The following is a 19,673-nucleotide window of genomic DNA, read 5'->3' as shown; positions in this document are numbered from 1 at the left end:
TTGTTTCAAAGAAGTGCCGCGAGAAAAAGAAATATATATTTTAGCATCTAAGCGGCATTCGTCGGACTGCTTCGGTTCTGTACAAGGGCAGTTTTTGTCGATATTAAAGCACTCGGCTGACTTTTGATATTGAAGACCCGTGGGTACTCTAAACTCGCGCTGGTTGCCCAGCTCTTTCGCGGCAGGAGGTGCGTGCAACTTGTCGTTTGTGTTCGCTGCGAGGAACACATAAGGAATAACGTTAAGCACTGCCCGGTTCGGCAGCACTGCAGTAGGTAACGTTGCGGACGAACCCTTACACCGCAATGTCACCAGCGACAGAGGAAAAGCGAAACCCGTCAAAACTGCATCGCGATCGTGCGGCGCTGACGCTCATCTATGTACACGCGTCAATGCCGTTTGTAAACACGCGCACACACAAACATTCGGTCTCTGTCGGTGTCACAATGCTGTCATCGCTTGCCTCCACTGCAGTACGTCGTATCAATGCACGTGGGTGTGGCGTATATTTAGCCCCGACGAAGTCTGCGAGCATGCGCAACCGTTTGCGCATACGCCGAGCTCGCCACCGCGCACAAAGCAAAATCACTTCTTCCTCACTACACTTTGTGACCGTGTGAGCTCGGTGCCGTTCACTAACAAAATTCAGTGTCTTCCTTCACATGCTAGTCATACTTGGCTTCGCAGGAGTTGTTCTACTGTTATGATGATGACTCACACCTGCCAGCTCGGAAACACGAGGAGGCTAGATGGTACTTTGGGAATACGAAGCGCTTTCGCTTCCATTTGTGATGATATGGATACCGCACCACTCGTTTCGAACCGGAATCATTCGTCCTGGATCGGCGCACGGTATACAACGCCGTGACACCGAAACCTCTCGTGGGTTGAAGACGCAGGCACCGACTCTCCGACGCAGATCAAGACCACTCTTGACGTTGCACACACGCAAGCACCGGTTTCTCGCGCAACTCGGCGCGAAGTGCTGGAAACCCTGGGTCTTCATCCGTGTCCATAGCCCTGTCACGCCCCCGGCTTCACAGGAAGCACGCACATTCGGCTATCCCGACCGGCGGAGCTAATGGGCCGCATCGCACCTTCTCGGTCACCGCCATGCCTCGTCCTCCGAGATGCCCAGTGGCAGCCCAGGATGCTTGGTCCACTAAGTGCGCGCTTGTCGCGCCTCTTCCATGCTCGCTGACGGCGCGCCAGAAGTCTCAGGAGATGGCTTCGTACGCGGGTGGCGGCGTCTCGGTGTCGCGCGCCTTGCACGTCTGCGCCAGCGGGCAGCGCAGGGCGTCCAGGTAGCAGGGCGGTGGGTCCTCCGCGGCTAGCGCTGCACACCGGGCGGCGCTCAGCTGCTGGTGGCCTGCCAGCCGGTAGCCCGGGTAGCGGGGAGGGGCCCGCGCACCCACGCGGTACGGCATGGCCCGAAGGAAAGGCAGGCCTCGGCTAGACGGGCGCCCGGCCTGTCAACAGAAAGGCGGAAGTTATTGCACAGGCGTATTCGACAAGCGCTCGACGCGTGCACCACGCGTTACGCGTGGACTGATCACGTGTAGACATTTGAATCGAAACACGAAGATTTGGCTCGAGACAACTAGTTATTCCTGGGGTTCAAACTGCTTATGGTGCTTTTGGTGAAGTGAGTGGTTTGGTTCTTAAAAGCACATCGCTCCAACTGTTATTGTCAGTGTGACCTTTCTTACTTCTATCTTGACAAATACATTTCTGTCCATTTAGAACTTCTAAATTTCCGCATGTTGTTTTGTTGTATGTATTTCTTTTTCAGTGTTACTTCAAGTGTACGTATATGACATTTTTGCTATCATGCTGCTTGTGTTTCGAGGGGAGGTGGGACTTGTAAAGCTGCCGATGTGCAGCCTTTACACTACATCTTCGTTGTTTATGTGTGCTGTACACTTGTGGTAAAAAGAAACTCAAGAATTAAAGAAAAATGCCTGAACCTCCCTTGCCTTATGTCCCTCCGAGATGGCCGTTAATTTGGAATTTGACTCTAGGAATCAAGCTACGCTCATCGTCATCAGTGGCTTGAGTAATCTTATCTGAAACCTTTTTTTTTTTTTTTGCGGCGTCATCCAGCGTGTATTCTGTAAATGACGGATGCTGCCTCGAAGATACCATTAACGCCTTACGTTTTTTTCTTCATGTGTCATTTTCTGTAAAAGCACATACAGCACACAGTCGGTGTGGGGTGAAATGACCTTAGCTACAGTAAACACCAAACCACTTGTTATTAGAAGCTTGAAGTGATGAAACTGTTTGAACAGGGGGGCCGCTGAAGTCAACGTTTCAGCAAACAGGCTTGTAAGGAGCTGTTGTCTTACCAGTAGCGCCTATCGGAAGTTTTGTGCGATTGCATCCATCGGGCTGTATATAACACACAAATTCTTTTCTGATATATAGAATTGAATGAGTGCGACGAACAGGGGTTACTAATTTGCATGTTTGTAAACAAAAATGTTATGGCGCCAAGAAAAAAAAAATTGGTCGGTTGTTTTTCTTGTCAAGCTGTTTCAGTTCGCACAATAACCCAGAGCCTCTACAGCTTCAGTATCTTTTTAAATGCGAAGACAATTTGTTCAGATCAAATCTCCTCATGCTGCCGAAAAACGGCAGCTTCCCTGTGGGGATACATCAGCCGGACTACACCCAGAAGTAGGCGTAGTCAGGCTGATGATGATAATGATATACACGCACACAAAGTATGATTAAGACGCCCTACCCGCAAAAAAAAAAAAGAAGTTTCCGGCTACGCCCTTGGTCTATTGCCTTTCTATTGCCTACGTCGCACAGCTTCTTATTCAGTGGCACGAGCAGTGTTGATTCTCGAAGGGTGAACTCTGGACGAACCAACACTTCCCTTCATACTCCACCGAGATCCTCACTTACCCACTTCTCGCAAAGAGACAGGTTCTGACGTGGTTTCGGCCTCGTTACGACCTCGCCCTACTTGGCGCACCCTCACTGCGGGGGCGGCTGCATTTTCGATGGAGGCAAAAATACTCGAGGCCCGTGTGCTCAGATTTGGGTGCACGTTAAAGAACCCCAGGTGGTCGGAACTTCCGGAGTCCTCCACTACGGCGTCTATCATAATCATATGGTGGTTTTGGGACGTTAAACCCCAACAGTTATTATTGGCGCACTCTGATTAACTTGCCCTTTCCGCCCAGCTTCACCGTTGCCCCTCTTGCGTCCCGTTGGCTGACTCTCATCGGTTCGTCCTTTCCACCGTGCTTCACTCTCACCCCTCTCAGAAAGGCACTGCCTTCCGCAACACCTCTCATGGCACGGCGCAGCCCTCCTCCCTTCCTACAGAGATTCACTGTCGCCATACCACAAGACCAAGTGACCAGCGTTACGCCGGCGTGGCCTAAGGGTCGACTAAAGCAAAAAAAAAAAATCTTCGCTGCCAAAAATGCGCTGGGAGCACGACGAGGCTGCGCTCTGGAACTGACCCTGGGCGCAGCCTCCTCGTCGTCGTCATGTGCCCTGCTGCGGGACCGCACCAGCGCCATGGTGACGCAGGAGAAGACGAGCAGCAGGAAGAGTGCGAAGGCGACCAGGAAGAGGCGTCGCGTAGAGTCGGCGTCCCGCACGTACACCACCACTGGCACCGACACGGGCAGCAGCAGCACCAGGCAGCGCAGGATGTTGCGCGGAAAGGCCACCGGGATGGACTTCTCTTCGTCCTCGCCCCCTTCCTCGTCGTTCTCTCCACCGTCGGCGGGGGACGACGGCTGCTGTTGCTGCTGCTGTTGCTGCTGTTGCTGCTGTTGTTGCTGCAGCTGTAGCTGCAGTTGTTGCTGCTGGCACGCACGGCAGTCATCGACGGGCACTGGCTCCATGCCGCGGGCAGGATCATCCCGGGCTGAAGCGGAGCCTCAGGGCGCCTGGGCTGTAATGCGGAGGAGAGGACTCGTTCAACTCGCATAAGAAACAGTTGGATAGATGTATCGACAAACAGATTAACAACAGACAGGTAGACGCTATAGTTAACAACAGACGCTATAGTTAACTCACTGTGGTGCATAGAGAGAGATAAAGAGAGAAAAACCCAATAAAAATTAGGCAAGCACGTCAGGCATTGCCAGTCGCCTCTAGCCGTCGGTGCCCCGCCGCGGTGGTCTAGTGGCGAAGGTACTCGGCTGCTGACCCGCAGGTCGCGGGATCGAATCCTGGCTGTGGCGGCTGCATTTTCGATGGAGGCGGAAATGTTGTAGGCCCGTGTGCTCAGATTTGGGTGCACGTTAAAGAACCCCAGGTGGTCGAAATTTCCGGAGCCCTCCACTGCGGCGTCTCTCAAAATCATATGTTGGTTTTGGGATGTTAAACCCCACAAATCCATCAATCAATCTAGCCGTCGGCCGGAATATCTTGAGACACGGCAGCAACAAGGACATGACTGATGATGTTCTGCTGGACGTTGTGTTCTGGGCTACAAAGCAGTGCCTCTTAGGATTCTAGAGGGTGGGAACCATTGTTCTGACTCGGACCATGTGCCCACCATGTGAACCAAATTCGCTGCCTCATCATAAAGCTTTCACTGGGACCGGAAAATTTCTGAGTGCCACTTGTTGTAAGGTAGGAAGTTTGAAAACACAAAACAAAAAAAAAACTCGTCTGTAACTTTCGCCTCAGAACCTACTCTTTCTTGCTGAGCTGTCTGTCCGCTCCAAGGTATATTTACCGATTTAGCCTAAGAGGAAAACATAAGGGATGAACAGTGCATGCGCCCACGACGCACAAAACTACAATATGTTATTGAGACCAGTGTTTAGAAAAAAAAATAAATGCTGCAGGACGCGAGTGGCTTTCCGTACATTTGAGATATGTCCATGGTTCGAGAATTTTTGTCGCAGAAAATGTTCCGCTACGTGAAGCCGAGTCGGGGTTCGTGTAGGCTTTATTATAAAGAGGTGCTTCAAGTGACAACTGGCCTCTCACGAGGAGCTGCTATAATGCTGTAGTTCCCACGACTCGCCGTGGAACGTACAAATGCGTAGTTTGTTCCGAATATATATTGGCGATGCGAAACACAAGTTGATCTTATAAGTGTAACCGAAGATCCGTTGCGCACATGTGGCTTTGTTCTCGGCAATACGTTACGACAGCTATAAAACGAAGTGACGCTTGAATATTTTCGCCGCGTTCAGTAGCAAGCGCCCTCCAAATAGCTACGTTTAAGCCAAGTAGGTACAGAACTTGTGAGTTGACGACAGTTCGACGTTTCGTACGCATTCAACAACAAACGTAGAGCCAAGCTAGAGCGAAACCTCCGCGTTAGCCCTGCGCCACAAAATATATTCGAGAACTGCGACGTATTTGGCCAACTGCAAACGATGTAGAATGCGTTTGCAGTTTTCTGTCTCAACGAATCTGCATATGCACCGCGTGCCACGGCCTGTCGGTGGTGTACGGCCGACAGCTGCTCCGCTGCTGCCATTCTAGCGTTAAGTGTTTTGTGCCTTGTAAAGCCTGAAGCCACGTGCATTTTGAACATAACAGAGTTGAGGAAATTTTAAAGAAGTTGAAAATTTTGTGGTTGGTAAGAAAGATAGATAGATAGATAGATAGATAGAGAGAGAGAGAGAGAGAGAGAGAGAGAGAATGAAAGTGTCGAGTACACTTGAGCCTACGGTAAGCAAAACAAGGGAGCGAGAGGCCGCAATTTTTAGGGGGAGCCCGAAAAACAAACAAGGTATACCCGTGTTTACTCATGCAGCGTTTGCGGGCAACGCCTAAGGGATTTTATTTCTTGTTTGTTCGGCTCGCTCTTGCGCGCTTGCTTCTCGGTAACGTAAACACCTACTTGGCAGCCTGGTTTCGCTGCGTCGCTGTACAAGCTTTATCTGAGAAAGCATCGAAAGCGGCCAAAAGAAGAAATAAAATAAGAAGCGTAGGCGTTCCGTGGTCGACCGATTTGTTTATTTTTTCTGACGCAACCACAAGCTCGTGTTTTAGCCGTTGTAACACCGCCTACACTTTCGAGCCCGTCGAATACGCGGAGCCGTGATAGATGGCCCCGGAGCACGTATACTGTACGCGTAGCCCGGCGTTTCCGGCTAGCTCGCTCCATCAAACTCGCCACCCCGACGCGGAGGAGCGATCGAAAGCAGAACGATGTGAAAGAGAAGGCGCACGTGTCGAAACATTTTGATGAAAGAGAGAATGGCCGCAAAAAAAACTTGCTTGAAAGCGAAGTGCCCAAACCGGAACCGAGGGCTCGAATCTGAATCCTGCCAGTTGTCGCTACGCAACGGAGACGGCCACTCGCCCTGTGCCAGATTAACGGCGTGGAAAACTTATGGGAAGAGCGAGAGTCATGTTTCTTCGAAACATTTTTCAGTCTTCCCTACTTCGTAGTCCACGTTTTTTTTGTGTATGTGTGATTGTCACATGCACGAAAAAAAAGAGGTGTTCGTATCTGTGTAGGACATAACCAAATGAATTAAACAGGTAATGGAAACAAGGATATATTAGGAGTTCTTTATTCCTTTTTTTAACCAGAGCACAGTAATTATTACTTGAATTTAAATGAATTAAAGTGCACAGAAAATCACCCTCTCTGCCCTGGCTACGAGTGGCTAAAAATCCCAGGAATTACAGGTTCAGAAATGCCCAATCAAGTGGGCGGAAAAGCACATTTTGTCGTAGTTCAATTGGTTGACGATCAGACACCAAATTTATAGATTGTTTAGAAAAGAAAATGGTTATTTTTGTCCACTACAGTTCGCTTCACTTGACGTTATAATTACTACAATACAGTTAAATAAAGTTATGTCTCATGTGCTTTCCTTGCTTTAAATGCTTGTTGAGCTCATTTGGTTGCGCCACAGAAATATGTTTAGATCTTCAAAAGCGCAGCTGCGAATAAGACAAAGGAGTAAAAATGAACACATAACGACATAAGAAGTGCTGAGTAATCACTTCTTCATTTGCGCAAACTATGCCTATTTGTGCACGATTGTTTGCCTTGGCACAACACAGCAGCACACAAGAACACAGCGGTGAAAGCTGGGTTCACTTTTTACACTACGCAACGACAAGTGAAGCGTCGGGCGAACAAAGTGCGAAACGTATTTGCAGTTTCACTATCTTCATGAAATGGTGAACAAAAAACAGTCAGTGATGCGCTTATTCCTTCTTGGAAATGCGCCGAAGAAAAGTTAAATGATTGCCGTCCTGACGTTTACCGTTCAAGAGCGGACGCTTTCAAAAAAGAGAAGAAAAAGAAACGAGGAAAAAGAAAGAGTGAACTAAGGCGTTGAGCAAACATCGGCGCTCGGCAAGCCGCGTGAAAACGATGGTCAACCGCTGTATGCAAACACGGCTTTTCAAGAGCTTTTGCGATCGATACTTTCAATAAGGCTTCCAAGAAGGCCGCATATTTTTTGTGTTCTCTCTTTCTCTGAGCCTTCGTTCGCTGCTTTGCGGCGGCTACGTGTAGCGAGGCGTACGGTGGACTAACGTAGCCAAGCACAAGCGCGTTTCGTGCCACGGTCCGTGAAGCCGGAAGCGAAGACTGGGAGGAAGCCGCTAGTTCCGCATCATTGAGAGTTCAATGTTCCGACCGTAACGCATTTTGCGCGAGTCCCTCACTTCTCGCCCTTGCTTACGGAAAATGCACCGGCATCCTAAGTGACAAGCCGAGCCGATGAATACGCGGTTGCGTGCGAGCCGGACAGGCACACGTACCGACCGTGTACGTGGTCGGTAAATGATGAGGCTTCGCCGCATAGACAGTGTGTTTGCGGAAAAGCCTGATCTACAAAAAAAAAAAAAAAAATCTTTAGAAAGGAGTTTGCGTTCGGTGAACTGCGAGGCTTCTGGATGCATAAATGGTTCTTAAACGGCAAAGCAAGATATCCATGGCAGAGAATAGAGAAATTCTGAAGTTTCCAGTGTGTTTTTAGGTGCCTATAGTGGGTGATGGGTGCTCTTGGGTGGTAGTTTTAAAGCGGGCGATAACACGAATAGAAACATGTGCTTGAATGAATGCACGACATAGTTGAAACTTCCTTTAATACGTGCCTCATCATGTAAAATATGCTCAAGAAACCAGGTATGAGTTCATGATGGTACTTGTGAGAAAAACAAGACACAGTAGAAAGAACTGGAGAGTAGAACAAACTCTACGTTGTCTTGTGTGTTTTGCGTGTAAAACTACCATCGTGAATCATTGCAAAGTCGCCCAGGTATCTGTTCTTCTAAATAGGCACGAGTGCTATTATCATTCATATTATAATTACATTGGTGCACTCACTAGACACGTTTTCAATGCCTTGTGCTCCATAAGCTGTCATTTCCAGGACTTTTATAGTGTATTTGGTATGTTTTTTGTAAAAGCGCTTCCCACAAAAAACAAACTTCGTTCAGTCCCTCCGATGAATGATACGTCAACACAACGTAAGGAAAAAGGACACAACTGAAAGTACAGGTAACGAAACCAATACTGGTGTCACACCGTCACTTATGATTGCAATCAGACATGATCCAAATCGAACTTGTTGACTATGATCGGCTTTTTACAGCGAAAGCTGTTGTTATGAGATCACAACATGGGGCGCGTGCGTCGCCGTGGTTGTCCGCCGCCGCCGGTGTCCATGTCAACTATCGCACAAAGTAAAAAAAAACACTAAGGACACAAAAGGATTTGAACCCGGGTCCCGTGCGTGCCAGCCCAGTATTCTAACGCTGAGCCACGCTGGTTTTTTTTTCTTTTTTACGGTTAAACTTCACACACAGGGTGCTAAGGTAAAGGTAATACAATACACAACAGACATAACAAAAAATAACTACGGCCCTCAAGCATTACTATACCACATTACGTCCTAGAGAGAGAGAGAGAGAGAGAGAGAGAGGAAGAGGAAAGGCCGGGAGTTTAACCAAATATTGGCATCTGGTTGGCTATCCAGCGCTGGGGGCGGGAAAATAGGGGCAAGAAAGGGGGGGTAGATAGAGAGGAAAAAAAAAACGCACGCGCACTCACGCGAAAACGAAAACACACAGAGGAAGGGCGTCCTAGCTACAACCGTTCAGTAAGGCCGGTCGAACATTACGTCCTAAAATTTCTTCATGGTCAGTAGGGCATGAGCCACGCCGGTGCTTCAGACTCCTTCTCAAATAGGCCTTAGGCAGGCTTGGTGTCGGGGAAGGAATCGCGTTAATATGTGTAATAAAGCGTTCTAGAAGAGCAAAGGAACAACCAGGTGCCAAATCAAGCAAATCGCGCAAAGAGTTGGTCGTCGAATGCTCCAACTCATTTCAAAAACTTGATCTTGTTCATCTGTTAAATATGGCGCATGGGGATTGTGCCACGAATCGGAGATTCTGCCTCGGTTTACATAAGCGTCTAGCGTAATTCTTCATCATCGTCAAGCACAGCATAAAAAAAAATTGCACAAAATTTCTTGCGTGGGCAGTGGGTACCACGCTTCTCCGAAAAATGACGACGGATGGCATAGTGAATGCCTGCCTACTACACAATGATTAATGGTGCCCTGAAAATGCACTTGCAGTAGCTATCCAAAGAGTGTTAAAAAGGCTACGAAAGGCTGCTCTTCTAGCTTTCGCTGTGACAGTGCTACCCATTCTGCGCAGGCCTGGCGGTCTTTTTCTTTTACACAAGCTGTGGAAGAGAGCCTATCACTGTTGCAATCCCACACGGACTTCATTGCTATTAGGAAATCACTGTCTTACACTAATGTAAAATAAAGAAATAGAGACTAAAAATAAAGCACTGGGAAATTACGTCGGGAAGAAAGCCCGCAATGCTCTCACGCGAGAATAAAAAAATCGACACGGTGAATACCTTGTTTTCATTACGGAAAAACACTTCCCTCTAAAAAAAAAAGCGCTTTTTCTTGACTGGTTCTAATACAGTTGTCGAACAAGGAATTGTCGAGAGAAAGGCATACGCGTCTACGGTAAGCAGAATAGCCTTCAAGCAAACCCTATCTCACACGACTGCTGAAGGCACGTGCTAAAAGTGAACAGCTGTCCTGTCTTGCGGAGTTGCGTTGCATAGACGGCACGCAGTTTTAGTTGGAGTAAAACGTGGGAAAACCTGCGTGAACTGCGGCAGATGAAGTAAAAAAAAAGTTAGATATTTCTTACGCCTTTTAGGTGCGGACCACTTCAGGGGTCCGGCTTGCCATTCATACACACATGTCACGTGACGTGACTACGGTCAGGGTAAAGCGCTCGCTACAGGGCATACCGAGGTTAAAAGCAATCAAATCTGACTACAAATAAACGAGCAAGGTCCAAAGTACTATACTGAACAGAAACAGCCAGAAAGTAGCCTCGTTAATTAACTTAAAGCCACTAAAACATTTAGCAAACACAGGGCTGGCTCCAGCAGCGCACACTAGAGGGCCCTACCGTCTTGCCGAGCGAATGTCCCATCCCCTGCACCGCCTCAGCTCTGCGTCGCTACGCGATTGCATTCGACGGGGGAAACAAGCTGGCTGAAGTCAATAAAGCGCGGCAAAAAGTAGCGCAGAAGTCGCACGCCGAGTAATCTGCCTGGGAAGATACTACTCGCACCGGTGAAACCCTGCATGCTTGCCCCAAACATTGGCATCATTGATGCTTTGGTAAATGGAGCAGAGGGGACCCTACGAACGGGAATCACCGAGTGTCCGCGCGACGTACTTCCCCAGACTTCACAATTTTTCTTTTATTTTGCCGCTGCAATGACACGAACTCGAGGTTTAGCCTAAGTAAACATTCTAGACTTGACATCCAGTGGTTCAGAGTACGGGTTTGCTCAGTTGTGTTAATTGAACGGGCACTAACACTGGAAGTGATGCGAAGTGACCCACTGTTGAGAGCAACGTGAAACTTGCTCGACACACGGATGAACCAGTGCAAATAGCAGACGCCTAATCATGAGGTGACCAGCTGCGTTGACTTACATCCCATCAGGTGTACTGTGTGTGGGGACAACTTTTTTTTTTTACTACGTTTTACAATGTTTAGGCCGAGACGTGTTTCCGCCGCGGTGGTCTAGTGGCTAAGGTACTCGGCTGTTGACCCGCAGGTCGCGGGATCCAATCCCGGCTGCGGCGGCTGCATTTCCGATGGAGGCGGAAATGTTGTAGTCCCATGTGCTCAGATTTGGGTGCACGTTAAAGAACCCCAGGTGGTCGAAGTTTCCGGAGCCCTCCACTATGACATCTCTCATAATCATATGGTGGTTTCGGAACGTTAAACCCCACATATCAATCAGGCCCAGACGAGCATTCTTCTACTTATGTTTCTGCGGTTCACGCAAATATAATTCTTGATACATATGCGTGACGCTCTTTCCACTCTTTCAATACTTTTAAACGTACTTGCTTTTTTAGCAGTATAATGTTATTAAGAAACGGTGACGCGTTGCCTCGGTGTGGCATGCTTTTGATAACATAGTCATGGACAAACGCGAATGTATTCCGGCAAAAGTCATGCTTTGCCCTGACCACGCCCATGGAGGTCTGCAAAATGCCTTGACCCAGTTTATTAAACCACAATGCGCGATAGACGTTTATAACTGTCAGTTAGCTCTTGTGGAAGAATGAGAAAAAGCCACTACATTGGACAATTCTAATTAGGCTGTTGCAGCGACTAAAGAGTGACACTTGAATAGGGCTCATAAAATATTTGCAACGAACAGTTTCGCGCAGTACAGTTGAGCTCAACATCATCCTGTGACCAACGTCCTCTGACGTCGCCCCTCCCGGCTAGTGTGCGGGCGCCTCCTGGGTAAGATCAAGCCCCTTCAGCGTCCGCAGCACACGAAACCGTAGCAAGCCGGCCAATAAAGAGTTATAGTATACCGGGCTTACCGTGATACCGGGCGTACCGTGATGCGGAATCGAAGTGCGCATGCACAGATACGTACGTTACGCGTACCGCTTTTTAGGGTAGTGTAGGTGCACGTAGTGTACGTAAACATGGCGGCGCTCTCGGACGCCCGCTACGAAGTGATTTTGGCGTAGTTGTTGAAAGATTAACCTTGTTCGCAGCAAACGACTGTTCAAAGTGGCTTCACTTGCCTTCAGTTAGCTTCGATGACTGAGTATTACGGATAAGTTGGCGTAGTTTTTGAGATAGCTTCCCTTTTCGAACGCCCCTAGGCCTAACTACAAGATCAATGTAAACAAATCGGCAACGTAGATGTTTTCGCGTTTTGTACGTGGTTCATATTTATTTACTTTTATTATCATTAAAATAAACTTCTAACAATGCTTCGCACGGTGGCATAGGCAAACATTCTCGTTTTCTTTTCATTTTCACTGTTTAACTTATTAACCATCTAATAGGTGGCGCCACCATCCCACTTGGGGGCACCTAAACCACGTAAGCGCTATTTCGCTAAACTATAAGACGCTGCCTACTACGAACGTTTGCTGCACGGTAGCGCCATTCCCTTAACCTACGCTATCACGCCAACGCTAAACTATAACTGTCTAAAATTAGCGCACACATGTGACGTGACCATGGACTGTGACCTTTTTCATGACCAGGCTTCAAGGTTGTCACTTGGCGCTCCCTCCTTGTTTTATCCTTCCACCTTGATGCCCTGTCTACTGACAAATGACGCGTTTACTGCTGGGTTCCTAAAACTGTCCATTTACCAGCAACGTGTTTTTGCAGATACGACAACACATCCACTTCACTTTGCTACAGTTCACTGGTCATTTATTCAGTGAAATGAGCTTTGCGAGTTCATTATGGAGTTGCGGTCTCGAGGCGTGCCTCCCCCTTTTTCGCTCACATATTCTTGTGCAGACACTGTAGATGTTTCTGCAGCTGCAGCTGCGGGGTCAAGGAGTCAGGGCGGACGAACCCGTTATCAGGCAAAAGCGTATTTCGGCCACCACTTATACACGGCCCAGTAGGCACAAGTAGATTTCCTGCCTTCTACACCGTCTTCGCGTTTTTTTTATTTTGTTCTTGGATTCTTGTTCGGAGCGGGCACCACCAAAGAGGCGGAACAATAGAGGAGTTGGGCTTTGCCCATCTTTTCCAATAGTGTTCCTCGCTATATTTTTACTTGCAACGTTGCCGCTTGACTACGCCGAACCTATACGGATCCACTAGCATAGAGTTTACTGAGGCAGACTTCGGACGTAGTTTTGGCAGGCAGCCTCCTAGACAGACCGAGTGTTCGCACGAAATGTTACTTCTGGATCCCCACTTCTTTTTTTTGTGCAAGATTCTGTAGTTTATCTTACCCTCATAACTGCCATTCCATAATGCCAACTTAGCAGCTACACACCAACTGATTAGTGGTGTATGCTACGTCAAGGCATTCATAGACTAAGGGGCTTCTCCGAGCGTACACAAATGTCTTGATCTACACTGTGTGAACGCTGTGCGTGAAGATGGTTTTCGGTGGAGGAGCCTTGTCTGAGTTGATGCGCCAACTGCTTTTGTGACAGATACTGCACTCGTGGTATACCCTAGGTAACACAAAAATACGAGAGTATGCAGAATTCATCGCGGTAAAGAAGTAAGTATTCCACGCCGGCACGTGGTTTCAGGTTAAACGCTCTACTAGCTTAATGCCGAATAATTTTGTACGTTTTTCAATTCGCGTATAGTTCAAGGCATTCGTATACGAACTACGTTTTATTCTACTCCTTGTCAAACAATCTTTCGGACGGCAAGTGTCAAGTAAAAACCAAAAAACGCAAATTGCGGTAAGCTCACTCGAAAAAAGCCACTAAAACGAGGAAATAAGAAAAAGTTCAGAGGGAGAAGCAGAGACAAAGGTGGCTACGAGCAACTGGCACTTATTATCAAAAAAAAAGAGGCCTCCTCCTAAGTGGGTGCGTTTTAGTGGTTCCTTTCCAGTATAACCATATACCAACTTTGCCAAAAAGCATCTCTCTTGTAGTAATTACCTCCATCCTTTTTTAAAGTTTCTTTCCTCCGTTCATATTGATATTGTTTTCTTGTGCAGCTTGACTTTTCGCCAAATTTCGCGATATGCAACATCTATTTCATTAACTAAATATCACTCACTCACTCACTTACTCATTCACTCTGGTCAAATGAAGGAAGGAAGAGGGCAAGAGACAAGAGCAATAAAGAGACCGGGTCAGTTCCAAGCGAAAAAAAAATGACTTGGACAGTGTTTTGTAGCTAAGAATAATCTAACAACTGTTCTCGGAAGTGCCTGGGAGCTCTCTCTGGCGTTTGCGAACCCGCGAACATGACTGCGCCGAACCTGTGCGGATCCACTCCAGTCTGCAGCAGCCCGACGATAGCTGCACTTGGCGCTCTTCTACGCTGGCCCCCCCTTCGTAGATTCACCATTAACCGACGAGGCGATCGCTGAAGGGGAACGGATTTGACATTTCTATTTCTTGTCTTTGTTGTGGCTAATCTTCGTCTACACGCAGACCCATCGTTGTGTTGCAGGGCTGACGATCGGAAAAGATTGCGATCGGATTTGACGCTTCCTGTGTCTTCGATGCTCGGATGACCTGTTAGGCCTGTCGTGGATTAACACTGCCAGTTCAAGCCAGATTGGACGTGTAATCTCTTCCTTCCGCCATCGCGTATGTTTTTCCGGCTTGTAGATATCGTTTGCTTTTCGCGTATGAACGGTTACATGGGCCACGAAAGAGCAAGTTCTGATGATACAAATAGAAAAGTACAGTATGATAAAAAACGATGTTTCCCTTTAGATGATGATTTTAAGAAGAATCACTAAATAAAAAAGAGAGCAAATTCAGGCCATAGAACGATACGCGGGTGTTCCTTTAGAATTTCGCGAACTGTTGCATTGACTACAACAATTCATTGAATGTGACGCTGAAGGGAATCGCAACAACATTGATGTAGCAACAAGTAATTCACAGTCACTTTATTTACACTACGGTTTATCTGCTCTGTTGATAATTGCTCAATAAAAGTCGGGACTTCATTCTATAATAAAATTTGATTACATGCAAACTCGTTCAACTACCGAATTTACCGCAAGCGAAAAAAAAAAAAAAAAACTCGTGGAGCTGGACAAGGTTTGAAGTGGATCATTTGCTCCCCTGGGGACTAGACAGTAACAAACAACGAAAAACATAAGCAGGGAACGTGAAAAAGGCCAGCGCTATGGACACTGCCGGGCTAAGGAGTCGCTTCCCGGCTCTTAGCGGGCGCCATCGGTCTTTCTCAAGTCGGCCGTGTGCTCTGGGCGGTAATGTGGATCCAAGCCGCGGCTGCCTACGATAAACACAGCCGGCCGGCCGCTCCGCGCGGCTCAGGCACAATTGATATAAATCGAGCCAGATTCAGCTTGCGCGGTCCGTCCGTCGTTCCCAGGGGCTGGCACTCGCAGAGTACCGTCGTTCAAACTCCCCTCTTCTCTCGTACTCTGTCGTATATTCTTTTCGCCGTTCTCGACCTCTGTCTCACTCTCACTCATTTCTCTCGCCGTACGTTTCGTCCTCTCTATCACACTCGCCGCAAACCGGTGCCTTGCTAGCCGTGAGAGAGAGCGGGAGTAAGCACGCTTGACGCGTCGCGCGCCCTCTATTCGTCCTCGCGGACACCAGGCGTTCCCGCGATGATGCTTTAAATCTCGCCGGTCGAGTCGCACAACTTACGCTTCCCGCTAAAAACGGCAATTTGTGCTCGCTCTGAATACGTGACGTCCGGAAAGTGTGCTGTGCCCGCGATGACTGGGCTCCCGTTTTCCTTCGTCAAAGTCGCCATCGCCGTACGTTTCGGCGAAGCCTTGGTGTTGAGCCTAAGTTGATTACGAAAGAATAGACAGTAGTCACGGTTGTCTAAGAGCTCCGGAACTGGCGAACGGCCAACTGCAAGGAATAAGATGCTCCACGCGGCTCGTTTTTTAATATAACACAGCGAAGAACGGTTAGTCTTAGGTGGGTGTGACGTGGACCGGACCGGTGATTATGCGAGTCTTATACGCCGGGAAAACTTATGAACGAAAAGAAGATCGTTCTGATGAAGGCTGGTCTCACAAATGAAACGCAAAAAAATCACGCTGTTTTCGACGTGCATATATATATATATATATATATATATATATATATATATATATATATATATATATATATATATATATATAGTGATGAGCGAGACAGAGAACAAGAGACAACACCCGATCCTGGGCGAGCTGTTCTTATTCTGTACTTCGTCTTCCTCTGCTTCTTCCAGCTAGCTCCTCGCGCCCAGAGCCCCGATTCCGCTGCTCTTAGTCATCAGTGCTCATCACACTCGGCCATGAGTGCGAGTGCGTGGAGCTGCCGACAGTGCTTCATGTGGGCGCGGCTGGCTGCATCGTGGTGGTCAGACTCTTCCACGCTTGAACTTCGTCTGAAAATATTTTGGAGCAAAATCCAGTGGCCGACATTGAATGTGTCGCCGTGGTTGTTCGAAATGTCGGTTAAGACGCCGAGGTTTGCTGGTGTTCGGCGTAAACTTCGGCCGATAGCGACTCTGGCTTACGACTTTCTGTTGCGGTGGTCTATAACTTCGGCCATGTTGCGACGCTTCCAGTGCGTTTCCCGACGGGCGGAATAAGTTCTATCACTGCGGTTGATCTCGTCCAAGGTTCGACGTGACGGAAGACTTAGTGAAAACAGTTGTGGCGGGTGGCATTGACTTCCTCGCCTGGGCCGGACCCGTCCAGGCTGTGACTTGGCACGCTGAGACTGTATTTGTTGCCTTGGTCGGCCACAGTGTCGTTGTTGGCGTTGGGCATTGGCGTTCGCTCGCACCTTGGTCGATGAAGACTCGGGGGTATGAAACTGGTTGTACCTCGGTGGTTTGTCTTTACGACGCTGTAACATGGTGTAGCGATTTGGTGGGCGACAATGGGTATGTTGGAGCAGTCGTTGCTTGCCGAGTAGACATTTATGTCGTCTGAGTGGGGTGGTGTGGTTTTTATGCGCATTTGAATGCCGAGCCGGCAAATGCTTGTGCAACAGAGGGCGAGGAAGAGCACTCACAGGCCACTGGAAACAACCATGATGCGACGTGCCCGCAGCTTCCTTGCTGTTATCGCTCTTGTTTTGACCGAGCTGGTCATGGCCTGAACAATCAGGGGCCATTTTCATGGTGACGACTTCATGGGTGTCTGCGCGACGTTCAGATTGTACGTTGTGAGTCAGAATGGCGTGCTTGTCGTCGTCGGCAAGATCGTACATCATGTTGCCAGAAAGGCCAATGCTGGCTCTCTCTGCCTGGAACGCAGCGATGTAGCTCGCAAACTCGGCCAATGACTGCAGATGTGGTACACACTGGTTCAAGATTGTCTCCTTGATATCCACGGTTGTCATCACAATATATATATATATATATATATATATATATATATATATATATATATATATATATATATATATATATATATATATATATATATATATGTGTGTGTGTGTGTGTGTGTGTGTGTGTGTGTGTGTGTGTGTGTGTGTGTGTGTGTTTAACGACCAAATTGCAGCACATGACTCGCCAGTTGCAAAAAGGTTATATGTGGGGTTTAACGTCGACCCCAAAACCACCATATGCTTATAAGAGACGCCGTAGTGGGGGGCTCCGGAAATTTCGACCACCTTTGAACGTACGGGCCTACAGCATTTTCGCCTTCATCGAAAATGCAGCCGCCGCAGCCGGGATTTCATCCCGCGACCTGTTGGTCAGCAGCCGAGTATAGCTTAGCCACTAGACAACTGCGGCGGGACAGTTGCAAAAAGAGTGTGTTACTGAAATGCCTGTCTTTTGACGTGCAAAGACGCAGAAAAGTACATAATAATGAGCCGACATCAAGATATGAAAACAAGCTTAATGCGCACGACTTAGCGCGCATCGCCTTAGGAGAAAGAGAAAATGAGACGATTAAGCGTTCGTCGACCTCTAAACAGCGAGAGACAAAAGGACGTTGCCTCCTAACGTTACACATAACGCTCCAACGTCGTCTGCTCCTTATTGTAGCCCGCCTTCCTGATTATGGTTACGCGAGAATTATACAAGCTGGCAATGGTAGGCTGTACTAGGACCACTGGCGTCTAGTTCCCATGCTGCCTTGCCTAACCAAGCCCATCTTTTGTACCACGTTTTGATTCCTCGACAAGTTTGCATTATGTTATTGTTATGGTTGCCGTGCTATCAGACACTTGAAGCACTTATTTATTAGATACTGTTGCATTGACCGAGTCAATAGAGTGTAACAAAGAGACGTGGCTTTCACTACAGTGTTTAGGCTACTTGCTTGTTAGCACCTCTAATACTGGATAACGTCGGCTGGTGCATTTCTGAATGATAGGTAATGATGGCCATTCCCTTTCGTGAAGACTATTGTCTGTATTCAGTGTCAATGCAAAAAAACTGTGTTTGCTAAGATTTCTTACTGAAAGCGAGCCTTTCCACTTGCGGAGCAAGGATGTATGGGAGGTGAGGAGAGAGAGCGAGAGAGAAATATAAAAAAGGAAATCGCTGGGATATGAGGTGAAAATCCTGTCAGCGTGGCCGTCCCAGGTAACGTCGCAAAAGCAGTACGCGGTGACGGAGACGGAGTGACGTCGCCTTGCGCTAGTCGAAACCAAAACAATACTTACAATTTCACTGCAAAGGTGAAGCAGTAGATGCGACATTATTAGAAATTGAAATGCTATATGAAGTGAAGCTAACAGCTAAAGCTCTTTTGGATCCGAGTTTGCATAATCCTACAAAACGCTGGTGTAGGGGAATATGGCTGCTTCAGAGAGAACGATGTACTTCTCGTGCTGCCTGTCACCCAAACGTGAAGTGGTCAGAACGCAGCGTGTACAAAGATATACCAGCCGTCTATCCACCCTTTTATGGAGAGGAGAATTTCCTCCTTGCTGGGTTGTCAGACGAGAGTACAAAAGGTGACGTCACAGCTCCGGCAGTGCATTTTTGGGGGGGGTGGGGTCACGGGTGCTGACAATAGCCCATAGAGGACTACGGCGGCACCCATGAAACCTTGAGTGGAATGTTCGATACTGTCATCTATCAACTAATAAGATAGCGCGCGCGCGCACGCACTTGTGACCGCGTTCGTTTGATCAATGTTCGCAGTTGCTGCTGGAGCTATGCAGCACCACCCACTGGCACGGCGCCCCTTCGTGCCCCTACGCCTGACGACAGATGGATGGTGCATTTACACTTTGCTTGAGCAGCCGTCGACGGCAGACCTCAAACGTTGAGTGACGTTATCGCATGCACCCTGCACGCGACTGAGATAGTCAGCTAGCTTCATCTCTGCTTCAGCTCCGTTCGTCCTCATCGCTCCGTGCTTCTATCCGCGCGCTGAACATATCATGCGCTGGGTGATGTTACCAATTTGGAATTTATACAGAACATGATGGCGACAGTGACGGCGAAAACCGGCCGACAGTAATAAACAAAGCTGCTACCGCAATAAAATTGGTATGACCAGATACCGTGGCGGCACGTGGCCAAACCAGAGTAGTACACGTGGTCGGTTTTGCTGGCAACCGAAAAAGCGCTGATTTCCTTTTCGGCTGCCGTATGCCACATCAGTGACAGTTACTGCTCCAGAGCGTGACATCGCCCGACAGCCGCAGATAGCGGAGTTTAAAACTTCAGAATGTTCCTTGTTCAGTAGTTGTTGGACAAAGCCCGTGTGCTCAGATTTGGGTGCA

General features: G+C 48.1%; 1 protein-coding gene across 1 annotated transcript in view; it reads right to left on the bottom strand.

Annotated features, from left to right (window-relative positions):
* Positions 1 to 498: 498 nt before the first annotated feature.
* The window catches only part of LOC142814287 (uncharacterized), a 687,423-nt gene continuing 668,248 nt past the window's right edge, over positions 499 to 19,673 (bottom strand). The window contains exons 2-4 of the mRNA XM_075892840.1: positions 3,480 to 3,919; positions 1,273 to 1,469; positions 499 to 1,020 (exon numbers count right to left, since the gene is read on the bottom strand). Of these exons, the coding sequence (XP_075748955.1) occupies positions 921 to 1,020; positions 1,273 to 1,469; positions 3,480 to 3,869 (687 nt within the window). The 5' untranslated portion in view covers positions 3,870 to 3,919 and the 3' untranslated portion in view covers positions 499 to 920. The remainder of the gene's footprint in view (positions 1,021 to 1,272; positions 1,470 to 3,479; positions 3,920 to 19,673) is intronic.

The sequence above is a fragment of the Rhipicephalus microplus genome, chromosome 4, assembly GCF_043290135.1.
Source record: "Rhipicephalus microplus isolate Deutch F79 chromosome 4, USDA_Rmic, whole genome shotgun sequence".
NCBI lineage: Eukaryota > Metazoa > Arthropoda > Arachnida > Ixodida > Ixodidae > Rhipicephalus > Rhipicephalus microplus.
This window is presented reverse-complemented; position numbering and strand designations above follow the sequence as displayed.